We start from the raw sequence: 20,000 nt of genomic DNA on the forward strand, positions 1-20,000 counted from the left end.
CTGCTTATGTCTGAAAGATCAACACACCCGGGTCTAATCCAAAGAAGAGTTAGGAAGAAAGCATTTTCATCTCATAATTTGGCTTTCTAGGGCTTGCTGATGCAATGCGGTTAACAACTAGAAGAACTTAGGAAGCTGCTGAAGGAAATCAGAATGGAAGCTTTTATATTGCTAACTGTCTCTTTAAACATTTTCCCAAAAATGTCCTATGAAACGAGACATTTCTAGTGATCTAGCACACATTGTCATCAGGTAATTCTCTTCCTTACATTGTTAACACAAGTAGTTGTATAAAAGTGAGAAAGATGGCATCATCGCTGGCATTGGCATTGATATCCTCTGCTTGTTACATCATGAGTTAGTTGCTTTGAAAATGGGCTTTAGGTCTTAAACAGGAGCAAACTGCCAAGTTTGGAAGGAGCAGAAATAGAGGAAAGACGATGTTAAGAAATGTCTTATTGGTCATGTGACTCTGAGAATAAAAAATTAAGAAGAAACCATTTGAAAATACAAACTAGAAAGATGTATGTCATGGAGGCTGAACTAATTCCAAATAGTGTTTTCCCTCTAAAGTTTTCCATAAGATGTCAGCCACTTGTTGAGTGTTAAAATACTCTTCAGCTAGAGAATGCTGTATTTCCTTTGGCATTCTAGGCAGTTTCTACCAGTGTTTGGAACTTGAAACTAAGTGCCAAGCCTAAACACATCTGGTTGATTCCAGGCCACAAATAGCACTGGAATGCCTTCAACACCTTCCATAGCTGCCATACTTAAAAGTTTATTTCCAAAATAGAACTGACAAAAAAAAAAAAAAAAAAAAAAAAATCAGCCTGATGCTCCAGAGTTAAAGTCAGAAAAGTGTCATGTAGAACACTATTGTATCATACATGAAGCTGTGTGCTTATATTTCCTAATACAAACATGCATTTTAGCAAATTAAATTAAAAAACCAGCATAGCTAGTTAGATTTAACACCCCATTTTCATTTGCTAAGTGTCATATTATAAGATTAGGAACCCATTCTACACACTTCAGGTATTCAGTTATATGGGATAAATAATCTCGATTAGTGATCGAATATCTTTAATAATGTTATTGAATGCCTCCGGGCTTGCCACTATTTAGAAAATGCTGTAGACCGCTATATGTTGTTTCATTAATGATCCTTATTTTACTGGAATGTCAGATATCGATTTAGTGATAATTGATGTGGTAAGAGATAATATTTTAAGTAGGAAGAAGTTATTTACTGGAAGAAAAAAATTGAAAAGCTATTTTTTTTTTGGTGACCATTTACTGCTGTATTGGAAATTTTAAAAATTGTGCTAACATATTTCAAGGCAGGTAATAATCTGAAGAAAACAAATCTAATTCAAACCCCCACAGGTAACACTCTTTAACTTTTGTTAAAGATGTTTTGCATGACGTAAACTGGATAACAGATAATTCTAATGGGAGTGCCAAGAGTCTGGGAGAGATAGCATGCTTTTCTACTTGACAAGACCACCATGGTGGGAAGGTAATTTAACAGGAAGTAGAAGTATATTTGGGGGGAAAAAAGAGGTTTTTCTGCCTTCCAGGAAACTTCAAGTTGCTATGTTATGAATTTGGTCTCTCCTGTGTCTACTTGTATTTTAAAGAAATGATACTTCTGGGAGAAAGGATAAGATGTTTCTGTAGCACTAAGTATTCATCCTTTGGGATTGGATGGCACAGTATGCAACATGGGGAGATGTGTTCTGGAATCTGATTGGGTTCAAATCCATCTTTTACAACTGGTTGTAGTGAGGTCTCAGGTCTGCTAACCTCTGAGAATCAGGATCCTTGCAGGGAAAGGAAGATATTTTGGGGACCCTAACTTGTGCGGTGGCCATAGGAATAAAGGAGACAATCGATGTACAATATGCAGCACAAGGATTTCATAGTAAGCACTCAGTTAATATTAGACCATTTTATTCTTATTCATTAATACATATTCAATAATTTCCCAGATTTTAGCAAGATGCATGCATCAGGGGCAGAGTACATGGAAGGAATAAATCTGAATGGAGAGAAAAGAAATCATATATGAAAAATTAGTTGGTGCTTTAGTTGCAATACCGTGTATGGGCAAAATTGCCCTGCAACTTCTTTTGGATAATTAATGTCTCATGAGCTCAGAAGCACAAAAAGGTCAACCTGTTAGGTCACTTCATGGAGAGAATGTGTGAATAATTTTGAATGAACTTTACAATCGACATGGCTCTCTTTTCCCAAGAAAAAAAACCACAGAGCAGTGTCTTGAGAGAGAACAAGCACTCACCAATGAGTACAAGTTTCAAGATCTGTTAGGAAAAGGCCGGGAGATGCCTGCTAAACCTGCGTTCCATCATATCACTATCCTATGGTGACAGACAATTTTCAGAAAATTCATTCAATAAAATTCTTATAATAGAAATAAATTCATTCGGTATTATGAATTGATGTACTGAAAGAAAAAAAAAATGTTCAGCTATGATGCCATACAAAGTACAACTTGGGAATAGGTACGAGTTTTTGACATGTACCTTACACTAAATAGTCTACTAATCTCCTGAAGTGTCACTATTAAGTCTTTAAATAAATTCAATTTAAATAGGAACTGACTTGGACATTCATCTCTTTTTAACTGTTTTGATTGGTTTACCCTGATTCAAAAATAGATGTCCTAGAATTAAATTCCAAATGAGCAAGATTCAGAAAAACATCCAATTGACTACGGACTGGAATCGAAACTTTTTTAAAGGTAGGGTGGTTTTTCCTCTAATATCTAGGTTTATGATTCGTTTCACAGTTAGAATGATAACTGAAGTTAAGAAATAAGAGAAAGGTTTGTGGTATGAAAAATTATCATATAAACTGAGATACAGAATTGACTAGTAATTTTACTTAAAACTTAGACTTTTACTCAAAATTAGAAACAATTTTTATTACTTTTCTAAATTAGATGGGTTTAAAAAATCACCTACCATAGTGTCTTCCCACCAGATAAAGCACTCAATGAAGTCAGATAATTAATTTTAGTGGAAATAAAATGAGTTCCTTGACAGTGCCTAACAGTAGTTCCAGGTTTTTATTTTACAGTCCTTGTTTGTGACAATTAATCCTACTGAATTCAACATTTACATAGTTTTTCCTTCCTCTGACCAGTCCAGGTCATCCCAATAAAGAAAGCAAGCAATAAGCCATTGGTAAGAAAGATTAAGCAATATATATGACTTTGGTATCTGCCTAGGAAATAAATTAAAATAGACTGAGGCAAAAGAGCACAGGTTCTAAGAATAAGTAGCCCATAGTATCCTTTTTAATTTAAAAGATTCTATATGTGAAATCATGGACAGATATAACAAACACACTTTATCAATGACACATTCATAATCAACACATAAAAATCAAATGACAATTCAATTTCATTTCCCAAACTAAGAATCAATCAACCCGAGAGCGTTCTCACTTCTAATATTCATATTAATTCACTCTGAAAATATTACTAGTGATTAATATAAACAAAAACAAAGGCTGGTGGGGCCCAGTTAGGACGGGAACATGGACTGTATTTCTACATATATCCTTGTGATAGAAAATTCTTGAAGAACTTCACTTGCATGGAACCTAATACACTGACAGTAGTAATGTCATGAGATGTTTGGCCAAGAGACCAAAAAGCTAACACACTGGAAACTTGACAAGCTGGGAAGCCAACAGAAGGATAATTAATCACAAGTTTAGAGAAACCATTGGATGGTTAGCATCCTGTTGCTAGGTTACCTGTTTCTGGCAACAGATCTCACATCTTAAAGAACTAGAACATTTTACTTTTTAAAATAGTTTATTTTCCAGATTAATTCATTAATTTGTTTGTCAACTTTTGGGTCTCTCAACTATCTATATACCTATGGGACTTACAGAATATCTACTTTATAGGAAATGATTATATTGACTAGATGTCAATATGTATGATAGCCCACTAAAATAAAAGTTTTACACTCACCATGTAGTAAATGATAGAGTTTGCATAGGGTCATATAATAAAGCCAATCAGAGAACGAAAGATGCCTTTAGTGAAGTGCCTATTGCAGCTGAACAATGAAATACAAAATATATTTGAGGTTGATTAAAATATGAAAGTAAATTTAGGTATGAAAATATCTTTACTCTGTAAATGCTTAAATAGGATTTGGTACTAAAGAAAATATCTATGATAAAAGACAAATGTAAGAAACTTTTGACATTTTATACATATTACATGAGTATTAAAGCTGTTTGGATTTGCTATCAATTTGGGTTGTCTCTAAAGTATCATTAGTTGAACTTTAAAAATAATAACAAGGAATATCAGACCAATGGAGAAAAAGAAAACTGGATTGGTTGTTGTAAGAGCAGTTATTTATCAACTTTGTGCTCCTCACAAATACCCTCAACATTTAATTGACTGAACTTATCTACCTTTGCTGAAACTCTCAGCCTGATTTTGGCTCCTTTTGCTGATGAGTACAAGTGTGTCCTAAGGACAGTTCTCAACTTCCAAACAGGACCATGTATGTAGGCAGTTAAAATATAACAGGAACTACTCACAGTCCTGTTCTTTTTTTTTTTTTTTTTTTTTTTGTCTTATCACTTTTTTCCCCAAAGCATTAATTTTAGGTTGATTTTTTCCCCCTCCATATTAAAATGCTTGCTGGCAGACTTCCTGGTTTAAAGTGAGATGTTTTTCAACATTTCCCCCTCTCTTTTTTCCCTTTCCAATAACTTGATTGAGATCTTACACTCTTTCTTTCCTCTTCCATGGCCAGTACAAGATGCAAATTTCTAGCAGAGAAGAAGTGGAGATGGGTTAGGGAGTGGGAGGAGGCTGAGTGTTCTGTACTGGGTGGGAAGAGGGGGAGGGAAGGCGGAAACAGAGGTGGAGCTCAGCCGCAGAGCTGCAAATCAGATCATGGACTGGGGGAAATAATATTGCACCAACTATCTCTTTACTCATAGGGACGAACTAGGCTGTTGTCCTGTCCGTCCTGTCAACACTTTGTAAGTAATTGTTCCTGATTAGTGATGCATGAATTGAAAATAAACTAATGAAATTTAGAAAGCATAGTTTAGTCTTCCAAATATAGGTAGATGCAGTAATTCATTTGGTCTTTTACTTTTCTCTTATGATGATACTAACTTTTAGTTAATTCCAGATGTGGTCAATTTATAAGAATCAAACGAAATCACCCTCAAACTGTGGCTTACTTGATGTTTGGATGACAAAACTAATACATCATTCACTAGATTTATTATTATATTTTTACATACAAATGTTCATCACAGTTTAAGAGTTTGAAAATATTTTCAATAACTAGCCTGAATCATGTCATGTCATTGTCCTGGCCATTTAAATATTCCTTTGCCATGATTTGTAAATTTGTTTTACAGATTAACTTGAAAGATATGAAGACAAGCACACTCATAAACACATGAATGATCCAATAAACAGGCAACAAAAAAGTCCTACTGATTTAGGCAAAAGCATTATTTCTTCCTTGTTGAAGGTATCAGCATATGCTACATCTTATGTTGCACAAGTGTACTCATTAAATATTATGAAATGTACAGCAGGCCGGGAAGCTCTAACTAGCTAGTCAAAGTCACTCATACCTGTGTGTTCATATTTATGTCGCAGAAGGGAACTGCTTTTCTGGAATGTCTTGTCACATAAGTCACATGCATACATGCCACTCTCTGTCTTCTTGATCTTCTTTCGAGACAGACAGGAATCGGAGTCTGTCATGTCATCTAGGCCTGACATGTAGTCTTGTGCTCCATCAAGCAATTCTCCCTGTGATATAATCACATAGTTCAACACAGTCTTTTTCTCTTTGTGTTTACACCAAACAACTCTGCATACGCTGACATTTGGAGAACCTAAAAAATGTTCGCTATTTATCGATCTCGTTTTTTAAAGAAGTTACTTTGCCTGAACAATATATGAAGCCTCACACTTCAGAAAAATATCAACCTTCTCCGCCCTCGATGGTAGAGCTTACTATTTTCAAGGACAGAAATGGTCAACCCTGAAGGTGGAAAAAACATATATTTTTTAAAAATCCTTCTTTTTTTATGCCAGGAAATATTCATGGGTGAACACTCACCATCAGCATTTGTAAATTTTCCAGCATGCTTTACTTTAGAAATGATCTGTAGCTGTAGAAACTCCATTTTAATTGAATTTTATATTTAGGTACAAAATGTTATTATTATGCAATCTATTTAAATGTATGTCTACCAACTAAAAGCCTCAAGCTATATTTTTATATTTAATTTTCTAATTTGAAATAGGGAATATTAATAACACTTTTTATCAATGTTCTATCTATGTTAAAACAGCCTTCAGCATTGAGCAATAATGAATGTGGATCAGTAAATTATTAAATTTCTTGATATTTATTTTGTCTTGATCCAAAGGAGTGCAAACTTGCATGATAACATACATTTCCATTTGCTAGCCCACAGTTCAGTTTTCTTAGACTACGTTTGCACTAATTAATATTAGAGAAGATTAAATAGGCTTAAATACATTTACAAAGAGGGCAGATGTACTGTAAATTGGAATACTGGAACAGCTGTTACAGAGGTGTACTGCCACTTACGCTCTTGTTTTGCAAACAGGGATTAGATTGCATAATGCTAAAACGTACCTGCTTTTGTATTTGAAAATCCATAATTATTCAGTAGTTTGAAGAATAGGTAAGAAGTCATGTGGAATGTACAAAATATTTTTAAATGCTCTTCAAAATACTCATTATAATATGCTATATGTCAAATTTATTTATATGTTACTTACAAGTTGCAAACATCTTTAAAAGAATGTGAGTGTTACTTTAACTTTTAGGACCTAGGTAAGTCCTTCCAAGTATTGTTATCCATGTACATTTGTAAAAGCAGGTGAGTCAATCTAAATAAATCTCAAAAAAAAAAAAAAAAAAGTAAAAAAGTTTATAAAAAAGCAAATGTGCTTACAGAGCACTGTGTTTTACTGTTTCATCTATTTGCTTTCTAGCCCACTCAGTTTTAGGTTCACTTTTTTTTTTTTTAAGTCTCTCCTATTTCTACTGATATTTTTCACTGAGATTTTTTCCTTTGTGCACATAATCTACTAATTTTTTAATGTCTGTGGTGCTGGGGATCAAACCTAGGGCATCACACCTAGTAGATAAGAGCTCTACCACTGAGCTACATCCCTAGTCCAACTATAATTTTCATTTTCTTTCTTCAGAGCAAAAATAACATGTCTTGTCTCATTACCTGAAATCCTTGCTTCCGCTGGTACTTTCTCCTTTGCTGCATCTCAGCAAAGGTAGCTGCTCCAGTTGGGTAGGTATAGGCCATATGTGGTAGGAAGCTCATCTGATCCAGCCCTGGGTATGGTCGTAGCCCAGGGATACTGGTCTGGACTGGCGGCATGAAAGTGGCAGGGGGAAATGCGCTTTGTGGTGGAAGGGCTGTATATAAAGGTTTGGCACTGAATGGGTTCATGCCGAACACTGGGTTAGTGCTTTTGTTGTCCAGGTTATTTGAATTTGAAAACTCCTTCTTGATAAAAGTCAAGTTCAGAGGCTCATCTGAGTTTTCAGATGATGAAGAAACACTGTTATGGTCTAAATTTATGCTACTAGCTTTTGTTTTGTTCTTTGTGGCTATAATACTTTTGGGTTCCTTCATTTGTTTTGGTAATGACAAGTCCAAAGGCTCAGCCTGGAGCTCCTCAGAAGAGAAGCTGTTTGGAGTGTATGAACTACTGTGGGAGTTTTTAGAAGACGTGGAGGAAAGATTTAAGGGAGAAGGAGTGTTACTCCTTGAGTGGTCCAATTTTTCAACTGGTTTAATATTGGTAAAATGAGAAGATTTCGTTAGCCTGAGAGGAGGATCACAATTCGTCACACTGTTGTGGAGTTCTGCTATAGATGGTGATGTTATGGAGTCCATAGGCTTGACGGGAGACCTGGGTAGTAAAGAGTCTTTTGTGGGAGGGTTACTATTGGGAGCTAACGGCTTGGAGTTCCTTTCCAGTGATGGTGACCTGGAATTTGAATACTGGTAGACTTTTCGTTGCTCAAACCATTCCTTCACAAATTCCTGAGGAAGGCCCACAGCAATGGAAATTTTCAGCAGTTCATCAGAGTTGGGTTCCATGTTCATAGCATAGTATGCTTTGAGTACAGACATGTGGTCCTTGTATGGGTTGATGGGGCTTGTCAGTCCTTTCTCAGAAAGTACAGATGACAAGAGGAGGGCTTTATTATCAACAAATACTCCAGCTTTGTTGGGGACTATGTTCTCATGAGGTTGCAGGACTGCCTTGATCTCTTCATTCATCTTACAAAGGTAACGTTCATGCTGATGCAAGGGAATGGGGCCAGGAAAACTTTCTTTACAGAACTGGCATGAAAATGGAGTGGATATGTTGTGGTTCTCAATCATTTTATCATCGGTGACCAAATCTATTAAAGTACGTAGCTTCTCTTTCTTTATATTACTGATCTGTCTCCTTGAGTCAGTAGTCAAGCTCTGGAGGCAAGCTTTGGCTTCATTGACTTTTTCTAATGTATAGTCAATAATACTTTTAGTGGCACCATTATGACTCACTACTGGAAGACCGACAGGTGGAATATTAGGAGAAGTAACTCCTTGTTCCTCAGGTTGAGAACATGGGTCCTTCATGTGATAACCTTTCAACTTTGAAATCTCTTCAGCCTTGCAGTCCATTTTTTGTCTGGAAACCGTATTGTCCACAATCTGGAGAACCTTTTGTACCTCGCTTAAATTACTATTCATTGTGGGAAATCCAAGTAAAGGGGCTTCCATCCCTACACCTAAGTGCTGCATTGGACTCTGAGCAGACGGATGAACTCCTAAAGGGCTGGTGGCTCCAAGCCCACCATTCATAAAGGGACTAGTGCCACTAAACCCGTGTGTGGCCATAAGAACTTTATAGTCATTGAAGTCTAGTGGTTCTGTTTTAATTTTAAGTAAGCCCGTTTGTTCAGACATACTAAGTGGTTTTCCATTCTCCAACTTGTTTCTTAACTGAGTAATGGCTGAATTAGTAGGAGAAGAAGAAACAGAATTAGGGGAAGAACCCGTCTTGATATTATTTCTCATTCGGCCATTTACTGAGATTAAACCAATGCATTTCTTGCTGCTGATGTGTGAACTGTAGGAACCCGAATGGGAGAAGCGTTTCTTGCAGTTTGGGCACTCGTAAGGTTTTTCACCTAAAATGATAATTAAAATTAACATTACATTTCCTTGATGAGGTAACAATCGCAGTTGTCTGCTGAGACAAGAATCTGTGAAACCAAATGAAGGAACACAATGGGGGTTCCTCTACATTCTAGGTGCTTAGATTAGAATTATGTGACCATAAGCGCTTCTGGGCTTTATCTACCCTTGGACGACATAATTCAAGATGTTAGCAGTGGAAGGTGAAGGCTATCTAGGCCTTTTTCTGCTAAGATCCCAAATCTTGTCTTGCCATCGGCAGCCTCCTATTTGAACAGAGTGTCAGATTAATGTGTGGTCAATAGCACAATAAAGATGTCACAGTATTTAAAGGGAAGTGTAGCCATGGCTTTAATCAACTCTGTGGAGATTCCATTGATTCTACCAATCCAACTAGTTCTTTGAATAGCATCCAATTTGGTAATAAAATGCTTGGCAGAGCTATCAAACTAGTTATAAAGAAGAAATCTCAGTGGTAGGATATGGTTCTGTGATACACAGCTCTCAGGAATCAAGGAGCATTTATCATATACAAGCTGTTATCCAAAATTCTTCACTTTTTCTTTCATGTCTAGGTATCAAAAATGAATGGCCTTCAGAGTTTGCAAGCTGAGATTCTTCAGGTTAGAAATACTTAATCTGGAGAAAGAATTTTAAAAGGACAAAAAAGAACCTCTATATTTAGTAATAAATCAAAGCTTTTGTAATTTTTAAGAAGAATAAGCATTCCTTTTTTTATATAAGACAGGTTATGGGTGGTCCCATAAGTCTCATGAAGGCACATATAGTTGATTAAATAAATGGGTGGTTCCAAAAAGCTACAAACAGGTCTGTGTAAATTTTAAGCAATATTTTAAAATTTCTCTTATTAAACACAATGCAAATGTGAGCGCAGGCACCTCTGCTACTCACCGCTGTGAATTCGCAGGTGTTCTTTCAGATGGTGTTTATACTTGAAGGCCTTGCCGCACTCCGTGCACTTGAACTTACGATTACCTGCTCCTTGGGTTAGCATTTGGTGCTATAAAAGGAGAAAGACTGATATCAGTTTTTTTGCAGGAGGAACAAAGAAAATTTGTTACGAATATTTTTAATAGGCCTCTATTTTTCAGACAGGCCAAAAGGTTTGAGTGCATGCTTATTTATCTGCCCAGTCTTTCAGAGTTGCAATAAAAGTGATAATGTTGGTAATAAAATTGGAACAAATAAAAAAGTGCTTTCACATGCTCATCCAAACACTTGGTTTACAATTATTTCTGTCATCTGTTTCTTTGACCCTTGAGAAGGTATAATTGTAAAGATGTTTGTGTTTCTTTGTGTTTACTGCAAGATCTAAAATCTAAAGATTCCTTGCTAGAATGCAACAATTTGTTGAGGAGAAAAAAATGAATAGTTCCCTAATAATTCTGAATAGTCTAAAAAAATAGGGAAAGGAGAAAAAAAAAAAAAAAAAGAAAGCCTCACAAACTAAAACAAAATATTATTGAATTTTCTGAATCAGCTTAGAAGTTTATCTTATACTGAAGCAATCTAAAATTTAAAGAAGAGCAATAAGTAAATAAAATCCCCACATCAAAAACTCACAAACATCAACAACAAAAAATGTGGACTATAAATACTTTTGTGACATGGTAAGCATGTTTAAATATTCCATTCATTGTGCTGGGAGCACATGTAAACCCTGTTTTCCTGACGTGTTGCCTATCAGATTTGATTCATTATTAAACGTAAGGGACAACATCTTGTGTTATAACTGTTTGAGCAGTTTTATCACAAGCTAGTAGGAAAGACTTCAACGGCTTTTCATTTTCCTTTTAGGTAGTGTGCAAAGGAGTAGAGACCAAAAGAAAAAAGTTTGCTGAAAAGACAAGTTAAAAGCAGTAAAGATATAATCAAACACAGCTGACCTTTTTGAACAAGGGGGGAAAGAAGCAATGTGACTTAGAATTCTGGAAAAAAAAAAAATACAGTCATCTACTCTGGATGCTCAAGGTAGGAGGTCAGCCTTTTTCAAGCAGCAATGACACAAAGCCTTTTGCCAAAAGACAGCACAGAAACGGTATGACAACTGCTAGGGTGTGCTGAATCTTCCCACATTCCTAGTGAGACAGATGGTGTTACATGGGACACAGGGAGGTTTGTTCAAACAGCAGCAACCTTCAAAGATCAAGCGGAGCCCAGCCCGCCGAGCGCCATTGAGGGACCAGCGCTCATATGTTGCTGATTTGCATAAACAAACAGCAACAGCTGCTTTGTCTCCCCCCACAGCCCTCAGAGGACTACTATAAACTTTAGTTGTGCCACTGTTAATATGATACAATCATTTTAATTTACTAATTGTAAATGCCATGAGCAAATGAGGGGACTTTTCAACACCAAAGCTACCATCATAATGCGCCAACACAATCACACTTCTGCATGTGAAATTTAAAGCAGTTATGCTAGATAAATATCTAGACCTCCCCCCACCTTTTTTTCCCTGTAGTTTTGTGCACAGAGGCAAGGAAAGATAGACTGTTACATAAGTGAAACTATGCAAACATATTATTTTTTATAACTGAGCTTTGAAAAACATTCAGGTGACAAGCCCAATCAGATGTAAATGGAATGATTTACATGAGCTGTACTGCTAAATAGTAAAATTCCATAATGTAGCTTTATCATCATTGTTTGATTGTGTTTGCTGATTCCTATTTTCCTTATTCAAAGAACATAAAGTACATAAGGAAAAATAAGAATTTTATGTAGAATATCATGTTTAATCATTTTAAAACAGATATGGTATGTCAAGCTTATATAGGGCAATTCTAGTTCTGTAGGGCCAGTTATTGTGACTTATGATACACCACTTGTGTTACCATCTGAACACATCATAATATCAATTTGCAGAGTCAGTTCTCCCAGAGGAAAGAAAGAGCAATTTTGCTGAAACATTTAAGGGATGCTGTGAATCAATCCTATTCAGTCATTTTAAGGATTTAAGAAGCTATGATTACCTGTGCAAACAGAATTCTTATTTTAAGAAAAGTAAGTCAAAAGAAGCAGACATTCTAACATGTCTAGCTACCAATGTGCTCATCAAGAAGGGATCATTTAAATGTGCACCCAAACATTTTAGTATTATTCCAATTATTATTTATATACACATATATACTATATACCTTTTTATCTTGCTTAAAACAGATTTCATAAACTAGTAGCAACTTGTAAAAATTCATTCCAAGTGATTGAAAGTGTTATATGGACAAATAAAAGAAACACTTGTTTTACTAGACTTAGATCCTATATTAAAAAATTCTAAGTAAAACTAGGTGAAAAATGGAATAAAATTGCTGAGATGTTTAATAATGTATAATTAAAATGCTACAATTTCATTCACTTTTTGTGGAACATAAAAATGAAACTAAAGTCAAGTTAAAGTGCAAATAAAATTTCTAAATTAGAAATTAACACACTCATTCGATCGTGAACATAAGACTATTAAATCATATTAGAAGAGACCATCAAAAAATCATTTAGACCTCAATTAAAGCTATTACCATTAAAAGATCTGCCATCTTCAAAATGCCATGAAAAATTAATAATGATTGCCAATCAAAGCAATATCGTTTCTCTAAGGGGTTATTATAGAAAGAAATCACTTAAAACCAACCCCCCACCTGATCTGTCCCTGGCTTGTGCGTCACCATATGCCGCTCGAGCTGGGTGCGGTAGGCAAACGTGTAGCTACAAAGAGGGCAGGAAAAGTTCTCCTCATTCTTCTCGTGCCGGTACTTTGATGTGCTCCTTCAGTGATGTCAAGCGCTTGTAGCCCCCGGTTCGCAGTAGGGCAGGTCAGCAGTTGGGCAAAAAGCATCGGAGTTCCATGTGGCAGGTCTGTAGCCGAGAGACGAGAGAGGAGAGAAGCGGGCCAAAAGGTCAGTAATCAATGGCAGCTAATGGCTGACTTGCCCGGGATGGTATGACAGGAATCACTGCAATCTGCTCCACCAGAGTGCCATCATTTGCACCGGCCTCCTCGCACACCAGTCCCCTTGCACACCCAGGACAGACTTGTCGGAATCAGCTCACACTGCGCTTGAAAATTAATTAATTACTTAAGCTTTTTTTGGGGGGTGGAGTGGGGATTTAAACAGCTGATAAATGAGGAAATTCTTTTTAGGTGACTGACAGCTTCTATGAGAGCTGTAGCCACATATTACTCAGAAATTCTCCTCAGTGTGAAGGAGCTTTTCAGGTGTCAGTAGAGAAGAACAAAAGGTGAGGGTCAGTGTTTCTAAACTTTTTTTTCCCTCAAAAGTAAAATATTTCAGAAAGATAGGAATACATTTAGATATTTTTATCTCTTAGAAATGGGCTCTAATTGTTCTTGTTCTTTATTGGATGTACAAATGACACAAATTTGCTGACAAAAAAATTTCACAATACCCTAAAATTACAGTTCTAATCTTTGCTCATGAAATTCCATGCCTCTGCAGCTGTTCTTCAAATTTTAAGGTAAACACCCAGGCATGTAGTGCATTTGTAATTGTAACAGCTGCAGAGGTCAGTGTAGTGGCTAAAAATGAATTACAGCCTCACCATTTTCTTCTTGCCCATTGGCCTCTGGCGTGCCAAGGCGAGACAGCTCCTCAGGGGCTTCTGGGTAAATAATGGCTGTGTCACTGCGCTGAAGGTACTCCTCGATGCTGACTGCATGGCCATCGCGTTCCTCCAGTTTTCTTTTGGCAAAGTATTCCTCAAAGTCTGATGTGCAATTTGCATTCTTAACTGAAATCATAAAAAGAAAAGTATCTTTTCAGGGCCTTCTTCCTCAGAGCCCAAGTTCATCTACATGGTTGTTGGTAGCAAATGCTGACTTGCAATAAGACCACAAATACCTGGTTTATTTGTAAGAAGTACAGAAGATGACCAGTTACTGATTACATGCTTATTATATATACAAAAAGAGGATACTTTGCTTTAAGTTAAATAAGCACAGTTTATTTTTTTCTTCTTAGAATACTAGTCTGCATAATTCACAAAAAAATGAAAGAAAATTTAAGATGTTTTTAGTAAAACTTAAAAGATCTAAGATCTTTTTTCCATGACATTCTAAGATCCATAAACATGAGAGATAATATAAGCCCAAAGCTACTTTAGTGGTCTATATAAAACTTCCTTTTCTTTTAAGAAAAGTATATTTAATTTTTTATTGTCCACTAAACATCCCTAACCACAGATCCATCCGGTTGCTAAATATAAGCTTTTAACCCTCCACCCTCTGAATATCACAGACAGCCGGGAGTACATAGTCTGAGACAGATGTGAAAGGACAGATATTCCTAGAGAGATAATAATGTGGACTTTCTTTTAAACAAATCACAGAATGTGGTAGTTTACCTTTCCCTAAAATTTGAATCTTCAGCTCAGTATTTTAAGCTGCTGAAAATAAAATTAAGCTCACAGCTGATAAAAATAAAATAAAAAGTAACAGAGGGAGTTAAGAAGCTGGCAATACTGCTGTGTGATTTTGATTTGGTTTTAACTTTTGCAATTATGACTCCATTCCCATGAAATGAATTATAGTTGTAAACCAATTTTAGCAACTTGTGTCATAAGACATTGTATATTTGAAACCTCTAAGTGTGTTCCTGAAATTAGTGTGGCATAAATATCTTAGATAAATTTTTTATTCATAATACAGACTTGGAGGAGTAGCTATTACATTATTCTCTAACACTTATAGGTGAAAAAAGTGCTTTGTTATTAAAATAAATGGTAGAATCTTACTATTAGTTTTTGAGAGCAGTTTACCTTGGTTCCACTAGAGTCTTCCCCTTACTTTCTCTGCCCTAAACAATATTAATGTATTTGCCATACTAATTCTCCTTGACAAGTATGGTAGGGTGATGTTTGAATAGACAAGTCAATTTTTTTTCACTTTAATTGTCATGAACTTGTGGATTTTAGATAGGAAGAACAGACTAATTCAACGTGTCCTTAACTGAATGCCTAGTAAATGATAGGTATTGTGTGTTGCTCTGGTAAACAAAGAACATGTTTAGTCTTATCCTTTCTGGAAGCCATGAAAAAAAATCAATACAACTGACATCATCTTGAAAATAAATACATTAAACTTGAAGAGATATTATAAAAGTTGTATGTAGGGCTGGGGATATAGCTCCGTTGGTAGAGTGCTTGCTTCACAAGCACAAGGCCCTGGGTTCAAATTCCCAGCACCGCAAAAAAAAAAAAAAAAAAAAAAAAAAGGTTGTATGGAGGTATAAAAAGAAGCAAGAGGAATCTGGTGGGGTCTAGGAGATGAGGAAAGAGCATAAATGGAGAAAGCATGAAGTTACTCACTTGGGAAACTAGGAAAGCGGCATATGCAAGATTGTGGTGACTGCAAGGAGCATGGACATTTCAGGATCTAAAAGGACATGCTGGTGTGCAGAGTGAAAGTGGAGCCTCAGGATGCAAGGGTGGAGAAGCCAGCTGGAATTAGACCTTGCAATGGGCAATGGCCCTGTTAAGGATTTGGACTTTTATTCTAAGAGACATGGGAAGCCTTGAAAGGTATTACGCAAAGAGGATGTTTAGATAAAATTGTGGCTATTTGCTTTTTTTTTTTCAGTATTGGGTATTGAACCCAGGGGTGCTCTACCACTGAGCAATATCCCTGGCCCTTTTTATATTACTTTATTTTGAGACAGGATCTCACTAACTTGCTGAGGCTGACCTTGCACTTGCTATCCTCCTGCCTCAGTTTCCCAAGTAGCTCGGGTTAACAGGTATGCAACACCCAAGCCCAGGTTTTAAATGACAACTTTGGCTACAGTATGAAAGGGAGTGGAAGAGAAAAGTAGATTCTGGGAAATTAGTAGGGAGGCTCCTGCCCTAAGCCAGGCAAACTGTAAAGGCTAAGTGATTGGTGATGAAGATGAAGAGAAGTAGATGGATTTGAGTGATAATAAAAAGTAAAATCCCTAAGACTTGGGGAAGGATTGAGTTTTCCAAGGTGAGAGGTGCTAAATACTTCCCTCTGGTTTAGAATTTCCAAATTTAATGGATTATTGGTGATATTCACCAAAGCAGGGCGTACTAGAATTCTAAAAAGACAGGAAACTATGGATAGATAGGTGAGGTCAAATGAAAGAAAAATGGGGAGAATTGCACTTTGTAGACTATGAAACTAAGTGCTAACAATCCTAAGTGCTGTGATCTTGAAACATCTTTTGTCACTCTACTTTCTGTTAAGATTAGTTAGAATGGCAGTTTGATTCCAAGACCTGTTTTTTTCTCAAAAATAGATTTGGAATGTACAGTAGTGGATTAAGAGATTATACCTTGAAATTTTGCTTAAATCTTTTCTTAGCTGGATTTAATAGAAGAAAAAGGACATTAGTTAAGATCTCCTTTCTTCTACTATATTCACAATGCCATGGATACTTTCCAAAGGATACTTATTGGTGGTGATTGTGATGATGTCATTTGATTTGCATCACTGAGTCCCTAGGGAGTATGCAGGAACTGCCAACTTGCATAAACTATTTGTGCATTGTTTTGAATCATTAAAATAACTTCAAATCTACCAAAAATCGACTTTTGCTTTTAGTGACAGAAGAAGGGAAACAAAATAGTGGATTCAAGATGAATGTCTTTTGAACAACTTGACTGATTTTACCAGTGAATGACCCCTTTTTCAGTGATGTGATAGTAGAAAGTTATGTAAAAGTTTCTTTTTGAATTCACACCTACTAGAATGTTGTGAAATGTTTGAGACATGATTTAGGTTTTTTGAGAACATTGTCCTACTTGATGACCTTAATATAACCTAGTAAACATGGGTGGACATATATTTAATATTCCAACTTTATTTTGATATTTCAGCAACTATTTGAGGTATCTGGCTATCTTTGCATGGATTTTCATTTGCATATGAATGTTTTCATCAGAAATGTAATCAAATGCAAATTCAATTGGATTTGCATTAATAGCCTTTGGGCTTAAAAGGGAGGAAAATTCTGATTTTTCTGGATAGGCAAACTAAACTGCATCTAGATACACTTCTGGTATTTGGAGAGGCAGTTCAATTGCTAGATCCAATTTGGCTATGCTAGATTTCTACATTGAATGTAATGGGGACAAAAGACATCAAATCATGTTATCTTAAGGATCATCTTTGTTTCCTGAGCATTGAGTATATAGCCTAGAAATTAGTAGGCTCTCAGTAATCATTTATGAAATGAATGTGGAATAAATTATGTTTTAAACACCAATCTTGGTGTAAAAATCTTCGAGTAAAAGAAGGCATAATATATACTACATATATTTGAGCCATAGACTTAGACCCCAGTTCAACTGTCAATTCAGGCAATTATAGAACATTGTGGTAAGCCATATATTGGTGATTATAAATATTTATAGGAGTTAGAAAGATCTAATAATTCATGAAAAAGATGTCACTTCAATCATTTAAGTCTATTTGCTCCATCAGGGTTTTTCTTCATGTGATATAGATATGCTATTGGTTATATATCTTATATATCTAGAGTCACTTAAGTGAGCTAGAATTGAACCTTCCCAGAGCTAGGTATAATCATCATGCATATAAGGTAGTTTATCCCAGGATCTTTTACTATGGGTACTAGTAACATGTGGTTTTTCTGCCCAGCACTACAACCTATTCCTTTGCCTAGGAACACTCTCCACTTCCCTACTGCTGAGCTTTACAACACCCAAGGGAGCTGCTATGTTATAGCATGATCCTGCTCTCCTTGCCACAGTTGATTATGTACACCTAAAGTGAGCCAATATTAGTCCTCCATTCTTCAAACTAAAGCATTGATTAGTCCAGGAGTGGCCCATAGATTCAGTTGACTTCAGTGAATCCTTTATTATGATTTTCATACTTGTTTTCAAAAAGAATATCAAGACATTTTCCTCTCAAATGACTGCAGCTAGAAAAATGAAGGAATTGGTACTTTCCATACAGCAAAGGAAGATTTGAGAAAAGAATGAATAAAGGAGAGAAAAGAAGACAAGATGGCATGCCCTGATAGTCTATTTCCAGCTCTATTTGTTCCTGAGGTCAAACCACACCTTACAGTGGCTGTGTTGTCAACTGTCCTTAGATTCTGTAAGCCAAGAAACTTCCTTTTCTACTTTAAGCTTTGTTGTCTCTGAAAACCAAAATCACCCTAAAAGTTATAGTCCTAGAACAAATGGGATTAAATTTTGGTTACTCTCAAAATTGTTGGGAAGAATAAAACTTTGCGTTCAGAAGTTTGTAATTTTGTTTCACAAAGATCTTCAAAGATCTTGTAATACTGTGTAGTGGACACAGGAATGAGGTAGAAAATTTGCCAGAAAGTTATAGAATTCCCTGATGCATTTTTCTAGTATAAAATCAACCTCATTCATTCTTTCTGTAATCCTCTTCACTCCCTGGTCTCCTTGGAAGAACTGCCAAAACACACTGACAAAGGATATTTGCATGGTATTTATCATCAAACCATAACAAAAATTCACAAGAAACCTCAAGTAATTTCTTCCAACAACTTCTCCAGAGATTTTGCATTTAGTCCTAAAATTTACCCTAATATCTTGCAAATATCTCAAACTTCTCTAAACTTTTCTTTATCCAAAAAAAGAACTTCATTAATTAAAAATGCCCTCATGGCTATAGGTACTTTAATATTGGTAGATAAACTTCTATGTCCCTTCAAGTCTGAGAAACCTCTTTTTCACGGAAATATGCTAGTCACTCTTATTAGTGTTGCTTATAGTGAAACTTTCATAAATATATTGTCTGTTTTATAAAAATATTGATATTTCTAGATAGATAATAATGATTATCAATATGAACTGACTTTAAAAATTATTGCCTAAAAAACAAGCAATGTTAGCAGAACTCTAAATAAAACAAATACTGATTGGTTTGCAAATTGAGTTGTTTTAGGCTACTACCTCAAAGATACTTAAATGTGGGATTTACTTAGTGCTTACAGATAAATTATAATATGGCGCACACCTGTGATCCCAGAGACTCTGGAAGCTGAGATAGGAAAATGAGCAATTTAGTGAGATCCTGTCTTAAAATAAAATGTTAAAAATGGCTGGGGATGTAGCTCTGTGGTAAAGCATACCTAGGTTCAATCGCCAGTACTGAAAAAAGGGAAAAGTTATTCTCCTGTGTTTCCTTTTGCTATTGATTTTCTTTATTTGTAACAAGCATATGTTTACATAGGAAAGCAAATGCTCTATTATCACTGTTTTAGTAGTCTGCATATTTTTAGTTTTCATAAAATATTGAAGAAATATGTTTGAAGATTATGTTAAACCATTTTAACAAGCGTTCCAATGGGCAAGTAATTATTTTGGAAAAGAAAAAAATTGGAGGGTCCAGAAGAGCTGTAGCAAGTATAAAGAAAAAAAAAATGAGTAGAATCATTAATCCATCCTTTGTTTAATAACTCTAATGCTACTAATGCCAGTGAGTGTGCTTGGGTTGAGACCATGATATTGACTGATAATTTCTTCCTACTTCTGTGATTTTTATTTTGGGAGGTATGCAAAGCAATGGTTGTGATTCTGTAAACACACATATAAATATATGCAGGTATAACAGGGATTATATGTACCTCTGCAGTGTCATGTGGAAATTAAGTATTGACTCAATAATCTACCTTTTACTCATTTCACTCTCTCAAGGTAGAAGAAATCCTAAATCTGGGTAA

The 20,000-nt window shown here is 35.7% G+C and overlaps 1 protein-coding gene across 1 annotated transcript in view; it reads right to left on the bottom strand.

The window, feature by feature from the left end:
- ZEB2 (zinc finger E-box binding homeobox 2) overlaps positions 1–20,000 on the bottom strand; it is a 153,203-nt gene that overhangs the window by 5,673 nt on the left and 127,530 nt on the right. The window contains 7 exon segments of the mRNA XM_079135717.1: positions 5,656–5,836; positions 7,303–9,272; positions 10,192–10,300; positions 12,939–13,055; positions 13,057–13,092; positions 13,094–13,155; positions 13,861–14,049. Of these exon segments, the coding sequence (XP_078991843.1) occupies positions 5,656–5,836; positions 7,303–9,272; positions 10,192–10,300; positions 12,939–13,055; positions 13,057–13,092; positions 13,094–13,155; positions 13,861–14,049 (2,664 nt within the window).

The sequence above is a fragment of the Sciurus vulgaris genome, assembly GCF_902686455.1.
Source record: "Sciurus vulgaris genome assembly, chromosome: 3".
Classification (NCBI taxonomy): domain Eukaryota; kingdom Metazoa; phylum Chordata; class Mammalia; order Rodentia; family Sciuridae; genus Sciurus; species Sciurus vulgaris.